Raw genomic sequence first — 19,696 nt, forward strand, 5'->3', positions numbered from 1 at the left:
GATGGCAGACAGGCATTCAATGATGGCAGGCAAATTGTCAAGCACAGCATTCACTGTGGGAAGCTGGCAGGCCCATCGTGTATTGGACAGCTGCACCAGTTCACATGGTTGCAATCCCAATTTTGTTTGTGCTTCTTTAAACTTGTGGTGGCTAACCAGAGAGCAACTAAAAAATTAGTAAAGATTTTCCAGCAGGCGAACTCTGTGGCCTCAGTAATCCCTCTGCAGGTGTGGCACAAGACAAGGTTCAACTCATGGGCATAACAATGAACATATATAGCCTCAGGGTGCCTCTCCCTGAAAAGAGATTGAACACCTCCAGCTGCTCCACTCATTACTGCTGCCCCATCGTATGTCTGAGCAACACGCTTCAATTGAGCAATTCCTTCTTCTTGTAATTTCCTCTCTAATGCTTCTGTTATTGACTTAGCATCAAAACTTCTCAGCTCTGTCAGAGACAGGAATCTCTCTTTAACTGTTCCCTCAGTGACATACCTCACACAGATAGCTAGTTGTTCAGTGTGTCCATCTCTGGCCTCATCTGCCATAACGGCAAACATTTTTGACTCGTGCATTTCTTTGATAATAGTTGATGTCACCTCTTTTGAGCAGCAGTCTATCATTTCATTCTGACTGACAGGGGAGAGCTAGGTGCTGTTTAATGGGGGAGTGTAATTTTGCAAGAAAGGATCAAACTTCTGCAAAAGCCCCATGCATTCCATGAAGTTGGTCTTATTATGACCTTCTGCTGTTTCATTATGACCCCTGAATGGAAGCCCTTGCTTCCCTAACATGCAGGTCACAGCCACAATACGTTGCATGTACTCCCTTTGTCTAATTTTATCAGCACTTGCTGCTTCAATCTGCTGTACAACATTTCCTCGTAATGCACTAGCCTTGTAACTGTTCCAAGAGACAATACACTCCTTGTGTGTGTTTGAGTCCCCTCATGTTTGTAAAATGCGTTGAGTGCCTTTTTCCAGTTTTTGAATCCACTACTCACAAATATATCATGCTTCAAGTTTTTACCAAAGACACGACAAGCAAAGCAGTAGGCAGAATCTTTCTTCTCTGAATACTCGAGCCAAGCAAAAGTCTGAAACCAGTTTGGCTGGAATGATCTTTTTTGTAAGACAAAGTGCTCCTGGGGATAATGGTGTAATTTTGGCTGTTTTGGGCCTGTGTTCTTTTCAGAGCACAGCTGCTGTCTGTGCTTCATCTGAGTACATTTCTTTCTCTGCATATATGTCCTTCTCTCTCTCCTGACTTATGTCTTTGTCTTCTTCATGCTCTCTCTGTCCCTGTACTGTGACAATCATGTAAAAAATATGTATGGTAACTTCATTTGTATTTTTTTAACTGACCAGACACTGTATGCAAACCAACTCTGTTCACTTTCTCACCTGGATCATGATCTTGCCCTATACTGTGCCTTCTTCAATCTGCTCTGCCTCGACTTCACTCTTTTTTGGCACTGACTTTTCTGAGAAACCAAAAAAAATGAATTCTACTTCACGTGTCTGTGAAAGACAATTCATAATTTATTGTTGAGTGCCAATGACGTCAAAACATTTATCTGTTTATCCTTTGACAATACTGCTGCATTTTGGTGGAAATTGGCAGACATAAAAATGTGAAAAATAGGCTACTTTAGGGTGCAATGACTGCAATCAATGTTGGGAACACAGTGGTAATGTATGTATTGTCACGTGTCAAATTCATGGATCCATAACTTCAAAATGGTACAGTATCCAACAATGCTATGGCTCATTTATTTCACATTTATTTGTATAGCGCTTTCCACAATAGGCCTGCATATAGTTTCAAAGCAGCTTTACAGAAAATGTATGTTTCTATAACAAATATGCATTTAAGCAAACTTAGTGTGCATTTTAAAGCTATGATAATGTGATCATTTTGTATAATGATCCAGAGCTGACATCATCTGGAGTCCTCGCAGGGGTTAGAGTCATATATTCAGTGTGTTAACAAGTGTTAAGTCATCTTAAGTCTCCAAGAGGCTGCATTCAAACTGGAGCTGGCATATCTAACCAACACTATGCGAGATACTGATGAGGTAAACAAAATAATAGAAGCTACTTCACTTTGAAAATCGCCTTTTGCAAAAAAACCTTGAGGCATTGGTAACATACCTGAGAGTGGATTGTCGAGCTTGATAATGCAATTTAAGATTTCCTAACTAGAGATAAGATACGATTTTGTAAGATAAGATAAGAATCCCAAATCAAGTTAACATTTGCTTCTGTAATATGAATTTGTGGCTCCTCCTTCCCGCCAGCTCCACCTTGGTCCTCAGTCGCTCCGGCTACACCGCGGATCTCCGGATCTCCGCCTCTGCCTCGGTCGCCAGAGCCCTCGGCTCCACCCTGGCTCCCCAGATCCTCGGCATCCCCCTGGCTCGTTGGCTCTACGTTTCCGCCTCGGGCTCCTCCACCACCTGCTCTGCCGCTGTTGGTCGGCCCCCTGGAATCGGCGGCCATTACTCCTCCATGGCTCCTCCCTCCGTCGGCTCCACCGTGGGTCGACATTATGGCTGTGGCCTGGGTCCTGCTTGGCTCCTCCTGCTCCAGGTCCATCCTTTCTCCTCCCTGGCTCCTCCCTCCTTCGTCGCCTCCCTGGTCTCTGTCTGCCGGCCCCCTCCCGGGTGTCCGTCCTCCTCCTGAGCCTCCTCCTTAGTTCCCACCCATTCCCCCCCTCTGTTGGTCATGTTCCTGTCCTCGTTTAGTTTATGTTCCATTGATGTCACCTGTGTTCCCCTGATTGCCCTGTGTTTAAAAGTCCTAGTCTGTTCAGTTTGTGTTTGTCAGGTCTACTCGTTCTCTACGTGTGTTGGCTCCAGCTCCTATTGTGGATTATCTCCTATGTTTCCTTGATTAAAGACAGTTCTCGTTTACTCGTGCTTCCTCAACAGCGTAACGTGACACTGTTCAGATTCTGATATTTATATTATTGGTTCTTTATTTTGGCATTATTGCACACTTATATTTTATATTTCAGTGGATTTAACCACCAGTGCCTGTCGTAGTCAAATGGATGTTGATTGGCTAGCAGTGTTTTTATTGTTCATCAGCTGAAAAAAAAAAAAAGCTCTTAAAGTGATCACAACCATTTTTCTCCATGTCATTGTCAGCAATTCCATGGTTACAGTGATCATTCTTGGTGTGAAAAACAGCAAAATCAATAAAAACAGTTTTCAATAAGCAGAAAAAACATCTTGTGTTTTCTTATAACTTAAAACCAAGCAGGCCTGTGATCTGTTTCAATTAGTGCTGTCAAATGATTAATCGCATCCAAAATAAAAGTTTTTGTTTACATATATGTGTGTGTACTGTGTATATTTATTATGTATAGATAAATACACATACATACAGTATATATTTTGAAAATATTTACATGTATATATTTATATTCATATAATTTATATTATATATAAATATATTTAATATATAAACATAACATATTTTTCTTAAATATATACATGCATGTGTTTGTATTTATATATACATAATAAATATACACAGTAAACAAACATATATTATGTAAACAAAAACTTTTATTTCGGATGCGATTAATCGTTTGACAGCACTAGTTTAAACGGCTTTGTAGACTTGGTAGAATTACTTTCTGGATATGTGCTTTCCTGAAACGGCAGCACCACCTATTGGTCAAGAAAAAAATATATAAATCTGTTTATAACCAACAGTATAATAAATAACATGTTCTGAAGGTGTTCTGACAGTTTGGAGACAGCGACATCTAGTGAACTGTCCTTGTTTGCTACAAATATCTCTCTTTTGCTCGACACTCTCATCTTGGTTTGTCTGTTCGGCTGCAGGCCCAGCTGAACGTAGCACAGTGAATAAAGCAGCTAATTACCATGAACTGTGTGTTGAACCCCAGCTAGAGCAGTCTCATGTACTTCTGTTGACTTTTGAGTCTTTGTGTTGTGCTACTAAAATACAACATTTTATTACCTTTTAGCTTTTGATATTTACTGTAGGTCAGAGAAAAACAACATAATGAAGCATCCTGTCTTCTAAGATTTATCTTCTTGGTTATTGAAGATGTGTCTGTTGCTGCCCGTGATATCCCATAATCATGTGCCTATAAAAATAAATGAAATGGCATCTTACAGTGCAGTTGAAAGTAATTTAATAAATAAACGTGTGTGTGTGTGTGTGTGTGTGTGTGTTTCTTTGAACTTATGATTCCCATTTACCAAAGTTTTTGCAGGAAAAAATGATCAAACATATGTTTGCATTAAAGCAGACTCTGGTAAGTCCACTGCTCAAAAACCAGCACTTAAAGCAATAGTTCACCCAAAAATGAAAATCTGCTGAAAATGTCTGTTTAGATTTTTATTTGAAATTACTAATAGAAAATAAATTATTAACAGAAAACAACGAAATATCTCAAGGTTTCATTTAAAGAGCTCATGTAACATAACAGCTCATATTGAATTCCTGAGTTGAGTCTGACGGTAAACATTTTCTGAAGAGTAAGCATCTCCTTTCTCTGATTAAAAAATAACTTCATTTTTCTCCCCCAGTGTGTCAGTAAGAAACAGGAAGGAAACAAGATCAGCAGAAAGTCAGCAACAGCTTCAACAGACCGTAGAAATAGCAAAAACCATCCGATAACAACAGCAACATATAATGTAGGTAAATCTAATTTTTTAAATTGCATTTAAAATGCCATCTTAAGTAAAATGCTACTATTTTCATGATTTTCATGGGATAGCATGAATGATGATATCAGACTAATGAATCTTCTAAACTGTAATGACCCTTCAAGTGTGTCATAGTGAAACTGTGTCTTTTTTTTCAGGTTGAGCAGCTCTGTGTCTTTCATTTTTTATGTGAATTTACACAAAGTGAAGATCATGAACTCCAGACTCTCACCGTTGATCCTTCTGCTACTCATTCTAGGTTTGGGCATTATTGTATGTTTTTCCCGTTGTAATGTTTTCATTTAAATGTGTCTCTAATTATCTCTGACATGTTCCAAGAATCATTATCTTGATATATTTCGATCATTATTGCTCTGTATTTGCAAGCTGTTAAAATAATTTAAGATCAGCTGAACTGTCCAGTAGAACTGAATGTCAGTCTGAATGTTGGTCTCACAGGATTTTCTGTTCATACATTTAAAAATGAATGCATATAGATACATTTAAAACAGAGTTTTTGACAGTATTTAAAATGTAACTTAATTAAGCAACATGGTTGAATGGGTGTGAGCAGCAGATTCGTCAGTTGTTTTAGCAATATTTGCTGGTATGAACACTGGATTGTTGCTAGTAGAGGATCTATACTCTGACTGTATGTAAAACATCTCTATAATGAAATGTTTTCTTGTTCAGGCCCTGCAACACTGGACCAGCTCTCTGTGACCTGCAGTCAAAAGAGTATTTGTGCTGTGAAGGGGTCAGAAGTGACACTGAGGTGCTCTTACGTCAACATCAAATTCAAAACTGTGTTCTGGTTCAGTGAGAAACAAAGTACAAACTGGAGAAAAAACAATGAACCTGAAGATTTGACTTTAGACTCAGACTACTCAGGACGAGTGAAACATCAGATCTCAAGCAGCTCTTTAACACTCACAATATCAGACGTGAGAGAGAGAGACTCTGGAGAATATCAGCTCATGTTCATCATAAATGATGGAGTTAAACATCTCAGCTCAGCAACTGTCAATCTAACAGTCACAGGTGAAACTGAGTCCAGATTCTGGTCAGTTCAGTTGTTTTCATTTTCTTAAGTTTTACATTAATTCAGTCCTGCAGGTGAAGATGAATCCTGAATCTACAGACATGACAGATGAGAGAGTAAAGCTTAACTGTGATTCTTCCTGCACCTCTGGAGTTTATTACTACTGGATGAAGAATGGACAGCATTTCAGATATACAGAATCCCGCAACATGTTTGTGTCAATCAGCCCATACGCTGGAAAATTTTCCTGTTTTCTTTATCCAGACCTTAAACATCCCTCCTCTTATCTGTGTGAGTGTTAAGTAATACACTGTTTGATCCATACACGTGTATATTTGAACAAATGTGTGAATTTTGCATGTTAATCTGTGTCTCTTTCAGGTGTTTCTCAGAGTGGCTGCTGGGATGTGACTTACACCTCTAGAAGAGTCTGTGCTATGGTGGGCTCAACAGTAGACATTTCCTGCACATACTCACATCCCTCTGATTATACTGTAAATACAACATTCTGGCATTACGTTCAGACTGGTGACTTCAAGGATCTGCGTGAGGAGCATCAGTTTGCTGGTCGTGTGGAGTATGTGGGGAACAAACTGAGAATCAAAGAGCTCAAGATCAGCGACTCTGGAGAATATCGATTCCGGTTCATCACTGACAAAACAAATGGCAAATACTCAGGAGCACCTGGAGTCACTCTTACCGTTACAGGTAACAAATAATGATGAATGAGTTTTTGTTTTCTATGTCAGTCAAATTCAGTGTTAGGCTCAGCTTGACTTACTACAATTGTGTTTTTCAGATACACAGGTGACAAGCAGACCGGCCACTGTCTCAGGAGGAGAAAAAGTGATATTAAGCTGTTTAACTAAATGCACTCTGAACAACAAATATGCTTACATCTGGTACAAGAACGGACAACAGGTAACAGATGGATTCACTAAAGTCAACAAGCTGTACCTGGACTCAGTCAGCAATGAAGAGCTTCAACAGTATTCCTGTGCTGTAGGAGGTAACACATCTCTCATAATGCATATTGTTTAAAGGGGTCATATGATGCGATTTCAATTTTTCCTTTCTCTTTGGAGTGTTACACCACAATATGGTAAGACATCACAATATGGTAAGGGGCGTATCATTTCCGTCACATGCTTGAGGTATTCAGCCAATCACAACGCACTGGATAGCTGGCCAATCAGAGCACACCTCGCTTTTCAGACCGATGAGGTTTGTAAAAATCGACGTGTTTCAGAAAGGCGGGGCATAGAGGAGAAACAATAATGTACAGTATGTGGAAAATAATGTGTTTTTTTAACCTTAAACTGCATAAACACATTTCATTACACCAAATACACAAAATAATGTTCTTTTTAGCAGCATCATATGGCCCACTTTAATGCAAAATGATTGTTGCACTCTGTTTGAGTGCAATTGCTCTTTTTTAATTCATTTCTGTGTTGTACAGACCGAGAGGAGAGCACAGCTCGACGAAACACTGCTGTCATACTGTGTGTTTTTTTGACTCTTGCTGTCATAGGAATCCTATGGTATAGGTCAGTAAATTTCATTTTAAGTTTTAGGATTTTGAAAAGCAAAACAGTAAAATTATAAGCTAAATTGAAGAGAAATATTTAAGATTCTGACCTATTTATGTTACAAATAAAATGAAATTGTGAAATATAATGATAAATGGAACCTTTAAATTGTAATAAAAAAATTAATTAAATTTAGAAAATCTAAAATAGTGATCTCAGACTCAGGCCACATATTATACTACATATACAAATAGCTGTGTTTCTTTAAGGAGGAGAATGTGTACCTTGTCTAAAACCCACAGGATTGAAAAGGGGGAGGAGGAGGAGGTTCAGGTAAAGATGGCTGACACTAAATCTAATTTTACATACACTTATTTAAAAATGCAGACTTTTCTCTTACTGTCTTTGCCCCATCAGTATGACTCGGTGCACAATAACACTGCACCCTCTGACTTCACGCAGAAAGCAGATGCTGACAATCGAGACATTCATTATTCCAGCATTAGTTTTAAAACAAAACATGCATCTTCAGTCCCCACCGATGAATATCCAACAGACACTACAGAAACCGAGGCTGTCCACTATGCCACTGTAAGGTTCAAATAACACACTGTTGCCTCTGGTGAGCTAATCATGTTATTGCATTTGGTATATCAAAATAGTATAACTGACCATTGCCCTTGGCAGCTGATTTCCTACACTGTGGTTTTCTCATGTATCACTCTTTTTGCATAATAAAATAATTACAGCACAAATCAATATTTGATGTCCATTCATTTATTTTTTGGTAAGTAGACATCCAACAAGCGGGATAATGTGCAGTCAGCCGGTCATTATCGCAAAAAAACAACAACAACAACAACAAAAAAGGTAGGTGTGGCTGACTCTTAACTTTTATGAAGAATATCTCTTTGGATTTGAGACTTTAGTCTTTGCAACTTTACAGATCTTCTTTATGCACCAAGAGCTTGTAACACTCCAAAGAGAAAGGAAAAATTGAAATCGCATCATATGACCCCTTTAAATTTTTAGTAGTTAGTATTAGCACAGCATATCATAATTTGACAAAATATGACACTGTATGATTTTATATTAAATAACTATTAAACTATCTCTGATATTTCAGCAAGTCAACATGTGAATCTTGGTAAGCAAAGTGGTTAATCCTATTTTACTAGTGTGTTTAACAATGACAAAATCAGATTTTACTATATGACTTATCTAAAATGCTATTTTGCACTTTTAGGGCCCTATCATATACCCGGCGCAATGCGGTGCCAGGCGCGACGCAAGTGTTTTTTGCAAGTTTCAGCCCGACGCAGTTGTCATTTTCACGCCCTGCACCGTGTTGTTTAAATAGCTAATGCATTTGCACCCATTTGTGTGCTCATGGGCGTGCTGGTCTGAAAACGAGGTGTGTTCAGGTTCAGGCGCATTGCTGGCGTGTTGCTATTTTGAGGTAACTGATATAAACTGCGCCATTGACCAACAAAAACCGGGTCTAAAGTCTGGCGCAATATATATTTTTTTCTTTGTTATTTAAAGAGCGCGTTAGTAATATGCGCCTATATATGGGTGCACAACACGCATACACTTTGCTTATTACACACACAGGGACGTGGAGCAGCGCACAAACATTTTTAAAAATGAAAAATTAAATTCCCCCATGTAAATAGCGAACCCGCCATGGTGCGAGTGCAACTGGCTTTTAAAGGGGATGGGAGATGAGACTCTGATTGGTTTATGGCGCGTTACGCCCAAAACACACCCATTACTCATTAAGGGAATAGGGACAACCCTTTTAGACCATGTGCCGGGCGCTCCGACCTTCTTTTCGTCGTTAAACTAGCAAAAGTGGACATGCCCTGAGTGCACCTGCACCGTGCGCTTTAGACCTTGCGCTTAGATCTTTAAAATAGGGCCCATTGTCCCTGAGTTTGCAGGCACTCAGACTTATGTGTACAAATATGAGGCTTTGCTCTTCAGTGGTCTTCACCAGGAAGGTCTGGCCAGAGCTGGCATTAAGATCAACAGCAAGGTTTCCAGCAGTGCTGCAACTGAGAATACGTTCCTTCTTAAGGTACCAGAAGAGTTTAATGCCAACATGGAGCTTTGTTCTGTTGCTGACCCGAGATATAATTGAAAAGAAGCACATAATTATTCAAAGTTTGCCTATTTGTTTCAGCTTTCGAATCCTCAGCTGTTTGAGAACAGTGGTATCTGGCCCACAGATATGTTTGTTGCTACTAAACTCATCTCAGAACTGACTGCTCAGCTTCAGATTCCTATTAAGTTTGAATACACCAATGGTGTGGTTGGAAAGGTATTCACACCTTCTGAGGTCCCAACTACCGTTATCAACCTGCACAGGGAAATTCTGAACATCTTTCAGCTCAACCTCAAGAAGACCCAGAACATCTATGAGGTTCAAGAGGTGATACTTGTTGAAATTAAGTTTGATTATCAATAAAATGAATCTAGATCTTAAATCTGAATCTTCATTCTGATGTAGGATGGAGTTCAGGGCATTTGTGAGACCCAGTATCTGATCAGTGAAGATGAAGGAAACAACCTCACTACCATCACCAAGTCTAGAGATCTTACACTTTGTCATGAGAGGATAATGAAGGATGTTGGCTTGACTTACACTGAAAAGTGCATTGAATGTCAACAGGTCTGGTCAAAAATTTCTTATCAATGCTTTTGTTTCCAGGATTTCAACTGGGGGTTCATAAAGGTACTGCAGAGGGTGTGTGACCTGTAAAACAATAAAATATGCAATAAACTATATTATCCAACAGAAGGTAAAGAGTCTCTCTGGAGCTGCAACCTACAGCTACAGCATGAAGTCAACTCCAACTGGTGTTATGATTTCTGAAGCAACAGTCCAAGAGTTTAATCAGTTTACACCTCTATATGAGATTTGTGATGCTACCCAGATGGAAACTAGGCAAGACGTTTGCTTATTCACTCTTGTATGGAATTAATTATATCTGTGTTTATTTTGTGTGTGTGTGTGATAACCCAAGTACTGTATATTTTCAACATTTCAGACAAACTTTGACCTTTCTGGAGATTACAGTCTCTCCCATAATTCCAGAGCTGGAGCTTTACAGTATGAATTTAGCACTGAGACTCTTTGGAGTCCAATTCAGCTCATGAGAATCAATAATCCACAGGCTCAAGTAAGGACATATTTCATATTATTATTAATATACATTTAATATAGTTATATTTTAACTGCTTTTGTTTTACTGGTATTCATTAAGATGGTAGATGCTCTGGATCATCTGGCTACAAAAGAAATTGGGAGAAGTCCATGGCGATGTTCCTCTGAAATGTATTCAGCTCATCCAGCTTTTGCGTTTTTCAAGCATGGATGCTATTGAAGGAATCTGGTCTCAATTTAAAACCAGACCTGATTTTAGGTGCACATTCACTTTTACAGTCTGAAACAGCTCTTTGCAGATTGCCATTCATTTTTTACTCTTCTAAGGAAATGGATCTTAGAGGCTGTTCCTGCAGTTGGCACCTTAGCTGCATTAAAATTCATCAAAAAGACCTTCTTGGCAGGCGAACTTTCCATCCCTGAGTTCACTCAGGTCCTTCTATCCACTGTGCACATGGTCACTGCACATTTGGACACCATTAAGATGTACTCTGTGCGTACACTCGTATTTGATGATTGACGCAAAGCTTAAACGACTTATTTAGCATGCCAAATATCCTCTGAACCTGTTCTGCAAATGTAATCACCAAAGGGTCTGGCTTTAAGTCACAAAGTTCAAGAAACACCTGTTCTACGTAAGGTTGCAATGCTTGGCTATGGGACAATGTTTACCAGGTACTGCAGGGGATCTCTTGAATGCCCAGTGGAGCTTTTGAAGGTAAAGAAGATCATTCACTAATTGTTTTGCTTGACTATGTGTGGAGTGTGGACAACTTCCTCTTTTTTTTCAAGCCCTTCCATGAGACTGTTATTGAGGTGACTGCTAAGGCTGACATTGCAGAGATCATCTTGATTCTGAAAGTACTGGGCAACGCTGGTCACCCTGCTAGCATTAAATACATCACAAAGTTTCTACCAGTATTTGGGAACCAAATACCTCTGTTTCCCATGAGAGTTCAAGTGGGTGCAGTTTTGGCTTTGAAGGCTATTGCCAAAAAGTAACCCAAACTGGTTAGTCAGATATTTCTGAGTCATGCTTTGCTTTGTCATACTGATTGTGAGTTACTTGAATTTTGTTTCTCAGCTCCAGTCTTCAGGGCCCACCTCCCAGAATGTTTTAGATGTCTCCCTGTTTAACAAAACAACAAACCGATGAGTTTTAATTAGTGAGACATCTAAAATGTTCTGGTATATAGGTCCCAAGGACTGGAGTTAAGAAACACTGGTTTACTATATGCATTTCATTTTGCATTTCAGGTCCAGAATGTAGTTCTGCAGATTTTTGCAAACAAAGATCTCCACCCTGAGGTGCGCATGGTTTCATGGATTGTGCTTTTTGAGTCAAAGCCATGGGTCTGGTTATTACTCTTGCACGTGCTCTACAGAAGGAACCAAATCTACAGGTGGCCAGTCTTGTGTACTCACACATGAAAGTCTTGACAAGGAGCACACACCCTGAGTTTGCTCTAATGTGAGTTAACGCTAACAAATGCAAAAATGTTTTTTGCAACATATAGATGTTTAAAACTTCAACATCAACAATATATCTTGGTCTTTTTCAGTGCTTTGGCCTGCAGGGTTGCCATTAAGATATTAAGCCCAAAACTGGACAAACTTAGCTTTCGTTACAGCAAAGCATTTCTCTTGTATGGTTATGAAGGTAAGAAAGTTCTGTTGATCTCCAATGGTGTTGCATGCCAGGAGAGGGGTTCTTCTGAAAACTTTCCCATTAGTTTCACTATTTAGTTCCTCTCATGGTTGGAGCTGCTGGTAGTGCCTTCATCATCAATGATGCTGCCACTATACTGCCCAGAGCTGTTGTAGCTAAAGCATGTGCTTACCTGGCTGGAACTGCTGCTGATGTTCTTGAGGTAAGTAAATAATATTTAGGAAAAGATGGAGTACTTAGTAATTGTATTCATTTCTTAAATTCCTACCCGACCTCACTGAAGCGCTTTCTCTCAGGTTGGCATTAGATCTGATGGAATTCAGGAGGCTCTTCTGAAATCTCCATTTCTGAATGAGGACAGGCTGCCCAGGATGAAACAAATTCTTAAGGCTGTACGTGAGGCGTATCATAAATGTAATTTATGGAGTGTTTCCTAACAGTTACATATATTTGATGTTTATTTGGCATATTGCAGTTTAAAACCTGCTCATTGCCTGAGCTCGATCTATGTGAAAGTTCTTGGACAAGAGATTGCTTTTGCAGTTGTTGATAATGCAGTTCTTGATCAGGCAACACAGGTATATATTGTGGTAATATCACTTCATATGAACCAAAAAACAAACTAATTTGCATTGTCCCCTGAAACTTTTGAGAAGAATGCTCAAAATGAAGCTAACCATCAAATTGTATCTATAGCTTACTACTGGAGGCTATATACGTGAGCTGGCAGGGGAAGCTCTTAAAGCAATGCAGAATGGCATTGCCTTCCAGTATGCTAAACCCCTGCTGTTGACAGAAGTGCGTCGCATCTTTCCATCAGTAGCTGGTGTACCCATGGAATTTAGTTTGTACACTGATGCAGTGGCTGCTGCTAATTTGAAGGGTAAGAGTCTCAAAAGCACAGCAGTCAATTTAAAGATTAATTGGAAATAGAGAATGGCATTTATACAAATGCACAATATTTAAAAGAGAATGCACTTTAATATTAAAACATTTTTTCTTATCATGTCCAGTCCAGACTCTTATTACACCACCTCTAACTGAAACCATCAGTGTTGCTCATCTGAAGACAGACGTGAAGTTAACCGCTGAAGTTTTACCAAGCATTGCCTTACAGACTTTTGCTGTAATTGGATTGAATACTGGTTTTGTTCAAGCTACATCCATGGCCAAAGGAAAGATCCATACATTTTTGCCTCTAAAAGTGGAGGCAAAGTTTGACATCAGAAATACTAATGTCAAGAAAGAAGCTTTTCCTGTTGTACTTCCAGTGCATGCTTTGACAGGACGGTACAGAATATTTTGAGTCAATATTTGAGTCATTGTTAATCTTTTCACCATGGTCTGTCGAATTACTAATGTGGCTAATGTGAATCTTGTCCCACAACTTTGGCAGCAGCTGGAAATATCAAAGAGGCCAATGCGGAGAGAATTACACCAGTGGTACCAGAGACGGAAGAAACACTTACCTCAATGATTTCACCTGGAGATTTGGTAAGATAAGAATACATTTGCTTGGTTATACTGTTAAAAATTAATTTCTAAGAAATATAATTTGCTTTATTCATCACTACATAGTCATCTGAAACCATTGAAACTTTTATGGCACCTGCTGAGGAACCTGAGCTGAAGACTAGTGTTCCAGTTCACAAAACTCTTTGTTCTGTTGTACCTCACATTTGTCACGAATTCTGTCCATGGACTTCCGTTCTTTCACCACCAGAGGTCACCCTTTCCATTACATTGACTCTCGCACAACACAAACTGTTGCATAGCACCCCGGACTACATATCCCATCATTCATTGCACGGTTTGCACACTGCACTGATTGCACTCATTGCACACAGCTGTTTCTTATCACCTCACTCACTATATAACACCCACTCAAACTGCCATTCTCTGCTGAGTATTGTTTAATCTTGTCTTGCCCGCCATATACCTGTTTGCCACTGTCGGACCCTGCCTGTGTTTCTGACCTCTCTGTTCAATAAAGCTTTGCATTTGGATCCGCACGTCTCACGTCTCGTCAGCCCCGTGACAACATTGGAGTTAATGTACGCATGGAGGTTATGTCCTGTGATGCCACCTTCATAAAAAACACCACCCTTTATAACATGATTGGACAGCATGGAGTACATATTAACATAGTTCGAGGCAAGTGCAAAATCAAATCAAATCTATTCATCATTATAATTTCGCTTTTTATTGTTATTGAAAAATTGTTATTGAAAAATGTGTTATTTTATAATTTATTTATTGACAGCTGATGGTCCTGCTGTTGAGGGACTAGAGCTAGAGGTCCAACTAGGCCCAAGAGCTGCTAAAAAGCTCCTTAAAGAAATCAGCTTTGCCGATGCGAACACTCCCAAGGTGAAAACCGTCCTGCAGAAAATGAGGAAAATCTTGGAGGGTGAACAGAGGAACAGCAACTTCAGTTTTTTCAGACATAATAAATTATTTTCTCCTCAAAGCACCTGCAGCCACAGCTTTAGTTCCAGCTGTTCTGTTGACTCTTCCAACTCACATCTTTCTAAAGTGAGTCGAAAAGTTGATCTGTCGAAAGTTGTTAAATTGCTGTTTTCACACTACACAACTGTCTATCCTATCATAACAAAGGCAAAAATACCAAAAAGAAATAAAAGACATTTCTAGACATTTAACTTGCTTAATACCTTTTGGGCATTGACAACGGATTTGTACGTCTCTCTTTGATAGTTCAAACATGGAAATCTTCATTCCTGTGCACGAACACTGATTTGCCTCTGGTTTTGGGATTTTTTTTTTGGGGGGGGGGGGGGATTTCAATAATTTTGGGATTTCAATCTCAAAAAAATGCTGGCAAGTGGAAAATCTGGGGGAAATTGTGTAGTGTGTGCCTGGCATTAAGGAATAAATTTTTTTTTTGGATCTCTAGGAATTCTCCAGTGGACAAAGCAGTGAAAGTTTCAAGCCCCTTCAGGTATAGTGTAGTTTCAATCAGCAGATTTTTGATAAACCCTTTAATTAAATTTTTTATTTGATTTTTAATTAAGTGGTAAATGTCTTTACGTGACTGCAGTCTAGATTCCTTGGGGACTTGGTTCCTCCAGTGGTTTCTATCATTGTACGTGCTGTGAGAGTTGATCACAAGTTGTTGGGGTACCAGCTCACTGCTTACCTGGACAGGTCCACCTCAAGGGTGCAGATCATTGTGGTCTCCATTGCAGTGAAGGACAACTGGAAGATGTGCGCTGATGGTGTCTTGTTGAGCAAGCACAATGTTGGTGTAAGAAATTTGATTAAATGAATTTCAGTTATCTTTTTCTGTTATGCCAGGGGTGTCCAATCCTGTTTCTGCACTATAAAAAAAATTCCGTAAAATTTACGGTAAAAAACTGGCAGCTGTGGTTGCTGGAATTTTAACATAAAAAATACAGTAGCAACGTTTTAGGTTTTACGGTTTTAACTTAAATTTACAGTTAAATACTGTAATTTCATTAACTGATATAATGTTAATATAACAACCTATTGAAGTACTGAAATCTGTTTTGTACCTTTGTAATACACTGATAACCACCAAATGCAGGTGGTGATGAGAAAGTCACATGATGAACCAAAGCCCATCACAAGCAGCTTTTAAAAAAATAACATATATAGAAGGTTCACAGTGTCATTCACTCAAACACTAAACACCATCATGGTAACACACATGAAACTGAAATAATGCAATAAACATTAATTTAACAACATTAGGTGTAACACACAACCCTAATATACAAAACTGATAAGAAAAAACTAAGAAGAAACATAGTTATTTCAACAAAAAAACATCAAATTTGAAATGTAACGCAGGGAATTGTGGGAAGTTCAATTTACGGTTATTCACTTCCAAAACCAGTATACTACCGTAAAATTTATGTCCAATACATGTAATGTCCAATACAGTTTTTCACCGTATATAGTAGGGAAATTTACCATTAACCATTTAACAGGTTTTTACTGTAGCATTTTTACAGTCTTTTACCGTTAAATTTACGGTCATTTTTTACTGTGTGGAAGGCCAATAACCTGCAGAGTTTAGCTCCAACCTGCCCCAACACACTTGCATAAAAGTTCCTAGTAATCCTGAAGACCTTGACTAGCTGGTTCAGATGCCTTAATTCTCTGCAGGATAGTGGCTCTACAGGAGCAGGATTGGACACCTCTGTGTTAGGATAAAGCATTCAAAATTTGCCTATTTGGCAAGGATTTGTCAAGGATTGCTTGGGGTACAGAGTGCCAAAAATATGCAATTACTACCAATGCAGAGGCTGGCAACCAAGGTCCAAGTCCTATGTCCTATCTTAAAGTCAAGTGTGAGAACTTGCCCCCAGTTATCACCACCTATGCCAAGTTTGGTTACTCTTCTTTTCTCCAATGTTCCACTTCATAAATGTCAACATATTAACATATTTTTATTTTCCTTTCATATTCAAGTGTGGCTGAATACATTCCTGGTGCAGCTCAAATGACTGGATTGGCTATTAGCACTGAAAACAACATTGAGAGGCAGATTGAACTGATCATACTTGTCCCAACTGAAAGGACCCTGGACATCATTATTAAGACCCCAACATTGAGCAGCAATCTAATGATTGGTTTACTATGCCATTTTGAAAGCACTTTCTAAGATTTGTGAATTTGCAATGTCGAACGTGGTTCTTCCGATTGCTTTGCCGTTTGAGGATATCCAGGCCTATCCAGAAAATGATGTCACAAACATAATTCGAAACCTTTATATAGAGACTAGTTCAGGTTAGTAAAGTGTGATAAGATGGCCTTTTGTTTTTCATGAATTTATCTTTTTTTTTCACTAAATGTTTTTTTTTTGTCTCACTATTTAGCTAAATGCAGTAAGATCAGAAACGCCTTGACTACATTCAACCATAAGAAGTACAACTATGAAATTCCTCTTTCCTGCTACCAAGTCTTAGTTCAAGACTGCACTTCAGAGCATAAATTCATAGTCCTAATGAAAAAGGATGATGTCTTTGAGCATGAAGACCTAAACATTAAGGTGGCAGACATGTAAGTCCAGCTTACTGATATTACTAGTACCATTATACAAAGTAACCTCACTACACAATACAATTTTCTTCCACAACAGTGATGTTGACATATACCACCAGAAGAGTGCAGTGAAGGTTAAAATGAATGGAATTGAAATACCAACCAACATTTCGTACCAGCACCCAACAGGTTGAAGTTCTCTCCACATTATTTTGGTATAAAAGTCTGTTGCTTGCGTCAGCAATTACCCTTTTTTAGTCTTGACACGTTTTTTTGAAATATTTCAATTAATTATGACTTGGGAAGGGAGTCTTGGAGTGTTTTCATGTACATTTATTAGGCTTTTTCAATGTAGGTACCATACGAATTGAGCAGAAAGGTCAAAGTATCGCTCTCTATGCCCCAGGCTATGGTCTTCAAGAGGTCTATTTTGCCAGTGACCAGTGGATGGTAAGTCAAAAAATGAAATGTTTGCCAAATAATGGCAAATAATGTAAGTACAATTGTTAGGGTATAAGAAGGTTAACCGTTTTATATTTTTATTTGTTGTTACAAACACTGTGCTAAAGATGTTAAAACTACAATGTGCTTCTTCGAGAATTTAATGCTGATATTTCTAAAAAATATCTATTTTCCCTGGATTTTTCAGGTTTTTGTCATGGACTGGATGAAGGGGCAGATGTGTGGACTCTGTGGAAAAGCTGATGGGGAAATCAGACAGGAGTACACCACACCCAGTGGATACCTGACCAAGAGTTCAGTCAGCTTTGCCCACTCATGGGTGCTTCCTGCTGAGAGCTGCCGTGATGCCAGCCGTAAGTGTTTTACTGCTCATTCTATGACAATACGTCACTCCAGTAAAACACTTTTATTGTATACCATCTTCCCCAGAGTGTTACGTGAGGTTTGAAACTGTGAAACTGGAGAAGCAAAGGTCAGATAGGCAAGCGTCCAAATGCTACTCTGTTGAGCATGTGTTGCATTGTCTGCCTGGCTGTCTGCCAAACAGGACTAGTCATATCACTGTTGGATACTACTGCCTGCCTTCTAGTAAGACCTCCATCCACCACATTTTCAGATAATATTTCACCAATGTGTTAAATAGCTACAGTATAATTTTGATGTTTTTGTTTTAGACTTAAGACTGAACTATGAGAAGACTGAAGATCTGAGAGAAACTGCAGCAGCTCACATGGCCTGTCACTGTACAGAGTGTGTTTAACTGCTGTTGCAAAATTGCAGCATATATATAAAGATTCTAACTCAATTAAAAAGTATCAAAACTACATGTAACAGAATGAAATCACAGTTACTAGTTTGGAAAATATGTTTTTTTTTATTTTAATAAACATTTTCTTTAGTAACAATTGTTGTATTCTTTGGAAACAACAATATCAGACGTCTATGCATTATCATACACATGAATGCATTTGTTTAAATTAGTTAATACATTAGGAAGTAACAATGAAAAATAATATATTAAATAATAAATTTACATTAATTAAAATTAATAAATGCCATGAAGAATATTGTTAATTGTTAATTCTGATTCCTAATACATTAACTAATGTTAACATACAGAACTCAGTTGTAAAGGGTTACCTTTGTAACTAATATTGCTCTGCAATAAATAAATAAAACACTACCAAAATGCCACAAATTTGTATTTTTTCAAATCTATTAATGTGCTGTCTTTATTTGTGAATCACACTCATTGTATTCGCGGTCAAAAGTGACCGGACACCTGAAGTTTAACTTTTCTTTTTTTCAGTAAAATCAATCTTATATATTTTTGTTCAATAATATTTTTTATTTTGTATTTTATGGTAATAATTAATATTTATGCAATAATTATTATCAATTTTTCCCATTGAAAATAGTACAAAAAAATTCTCTAATTTTTAAAATTATTTTTCAATTAATGCAGTATCTCAAATTAACTAGGCCTTTAAAATCCTTTTTTTTTTTTGAAGGCAGATTAGCAAAGAAAGAAAAACATGTAATTTCATGGTGTAACCACTAGATGCCTGTATAGGAATCTATAGAGAGGCTTATGAATTCCCTATTTGTTTTTATACATAATTGTTTACTTTTATTAGGTTGTGGATTTAAATGTATATTAAGGCATTCTCAAAGACTACTTTTTGTCAAGATTGATATTTTTTGTTGTTTTAGATGTTGATTTGAAGCGTCAGTTTTTGAATTATTATTGCTACAGTCAAACCTGAACACAGAAAGCATTTTGTTATACAAAACATTAAAATTCTATAAAAATGTAACAAAAATAAACAGGAATGCTTTATCAGAGCTTAATACATCTGGGTCTGATCTGATATCAACCTCTTATTTCAGTTTTCTGACTCATTTTGGCTATATGTTTATAGCCATACCAATTCATTTGAGTGTGTATAATTGTGTGTGTGTGTGTCTGTTTTGCACTCTTGATGTTTTAGAGTGTAACCCCTTCCTTGCTTTCCAGATTTATTACTAAATTATAGTTGAATTATTGATTTTATTTGACATAGTTGCTGTGTTACAGGCACACCAGTTCATAGGTGTGTGTGTG

At 38.1% G+C, this 19,696-nt stretch overlaps 1 protein-coding gene and 1 pseudogene across 1 annotated transcript; both read left to right on the forward strand.

Annotated features, from left to right (window-relative positions):
• The first annotated feature begins 4,604 nt into the window (after positions 1 to 4,604).
• Positions 4,605 to 7,870, forward strand: LOC107741572 (uncharacterized). The gene is made up of 9 exons (XM_016554327.1): positions 4,605 to 4,678; positions 4,849 to 4,949; positions 5,384 to 5,731; positions 5,799 to 6,023; positions 6,114 to 6,440; positions 6,532 to 6,741; positions 7,195 to 7,282; positions 7,534 to 7,597; positions 7,682 to 7,870. Coding segments are annotated over exons 1-9 (1,554 nt in total). The 5' UTR covers positions 4,605 to 4,676.
• Positions 7,871 to 8,078: 208 nt separating this feature from the next.
• On the forward strand, positions 8,079 to 18,352 carry LOC107741559 (vitellogenin-like; annotated as a pseudogene).
• The last annotated feature ends 1,344 nt before the right edge of the window (positions 18,353 to 19,696 follow it).

Source organism: Sinocyclocheilus rhinocerous, unplaced genomic scaffold, assembly GCF_001515625.1.
Source record: "Sinocyclocheilus rhinocerous isolate Xijiao unplaced genomic scaffold, SAMN03320098_v1.1 scaffold556, whole genome shotgun sequence".
Taxonomy (NCBI): Eukaryota; Metazoa; Chordata; class Actinopteri; order Cypriniformes; family Cyprinidae; genus Sinocyclocheilus; species Sinocyclocheilus rhinocerous.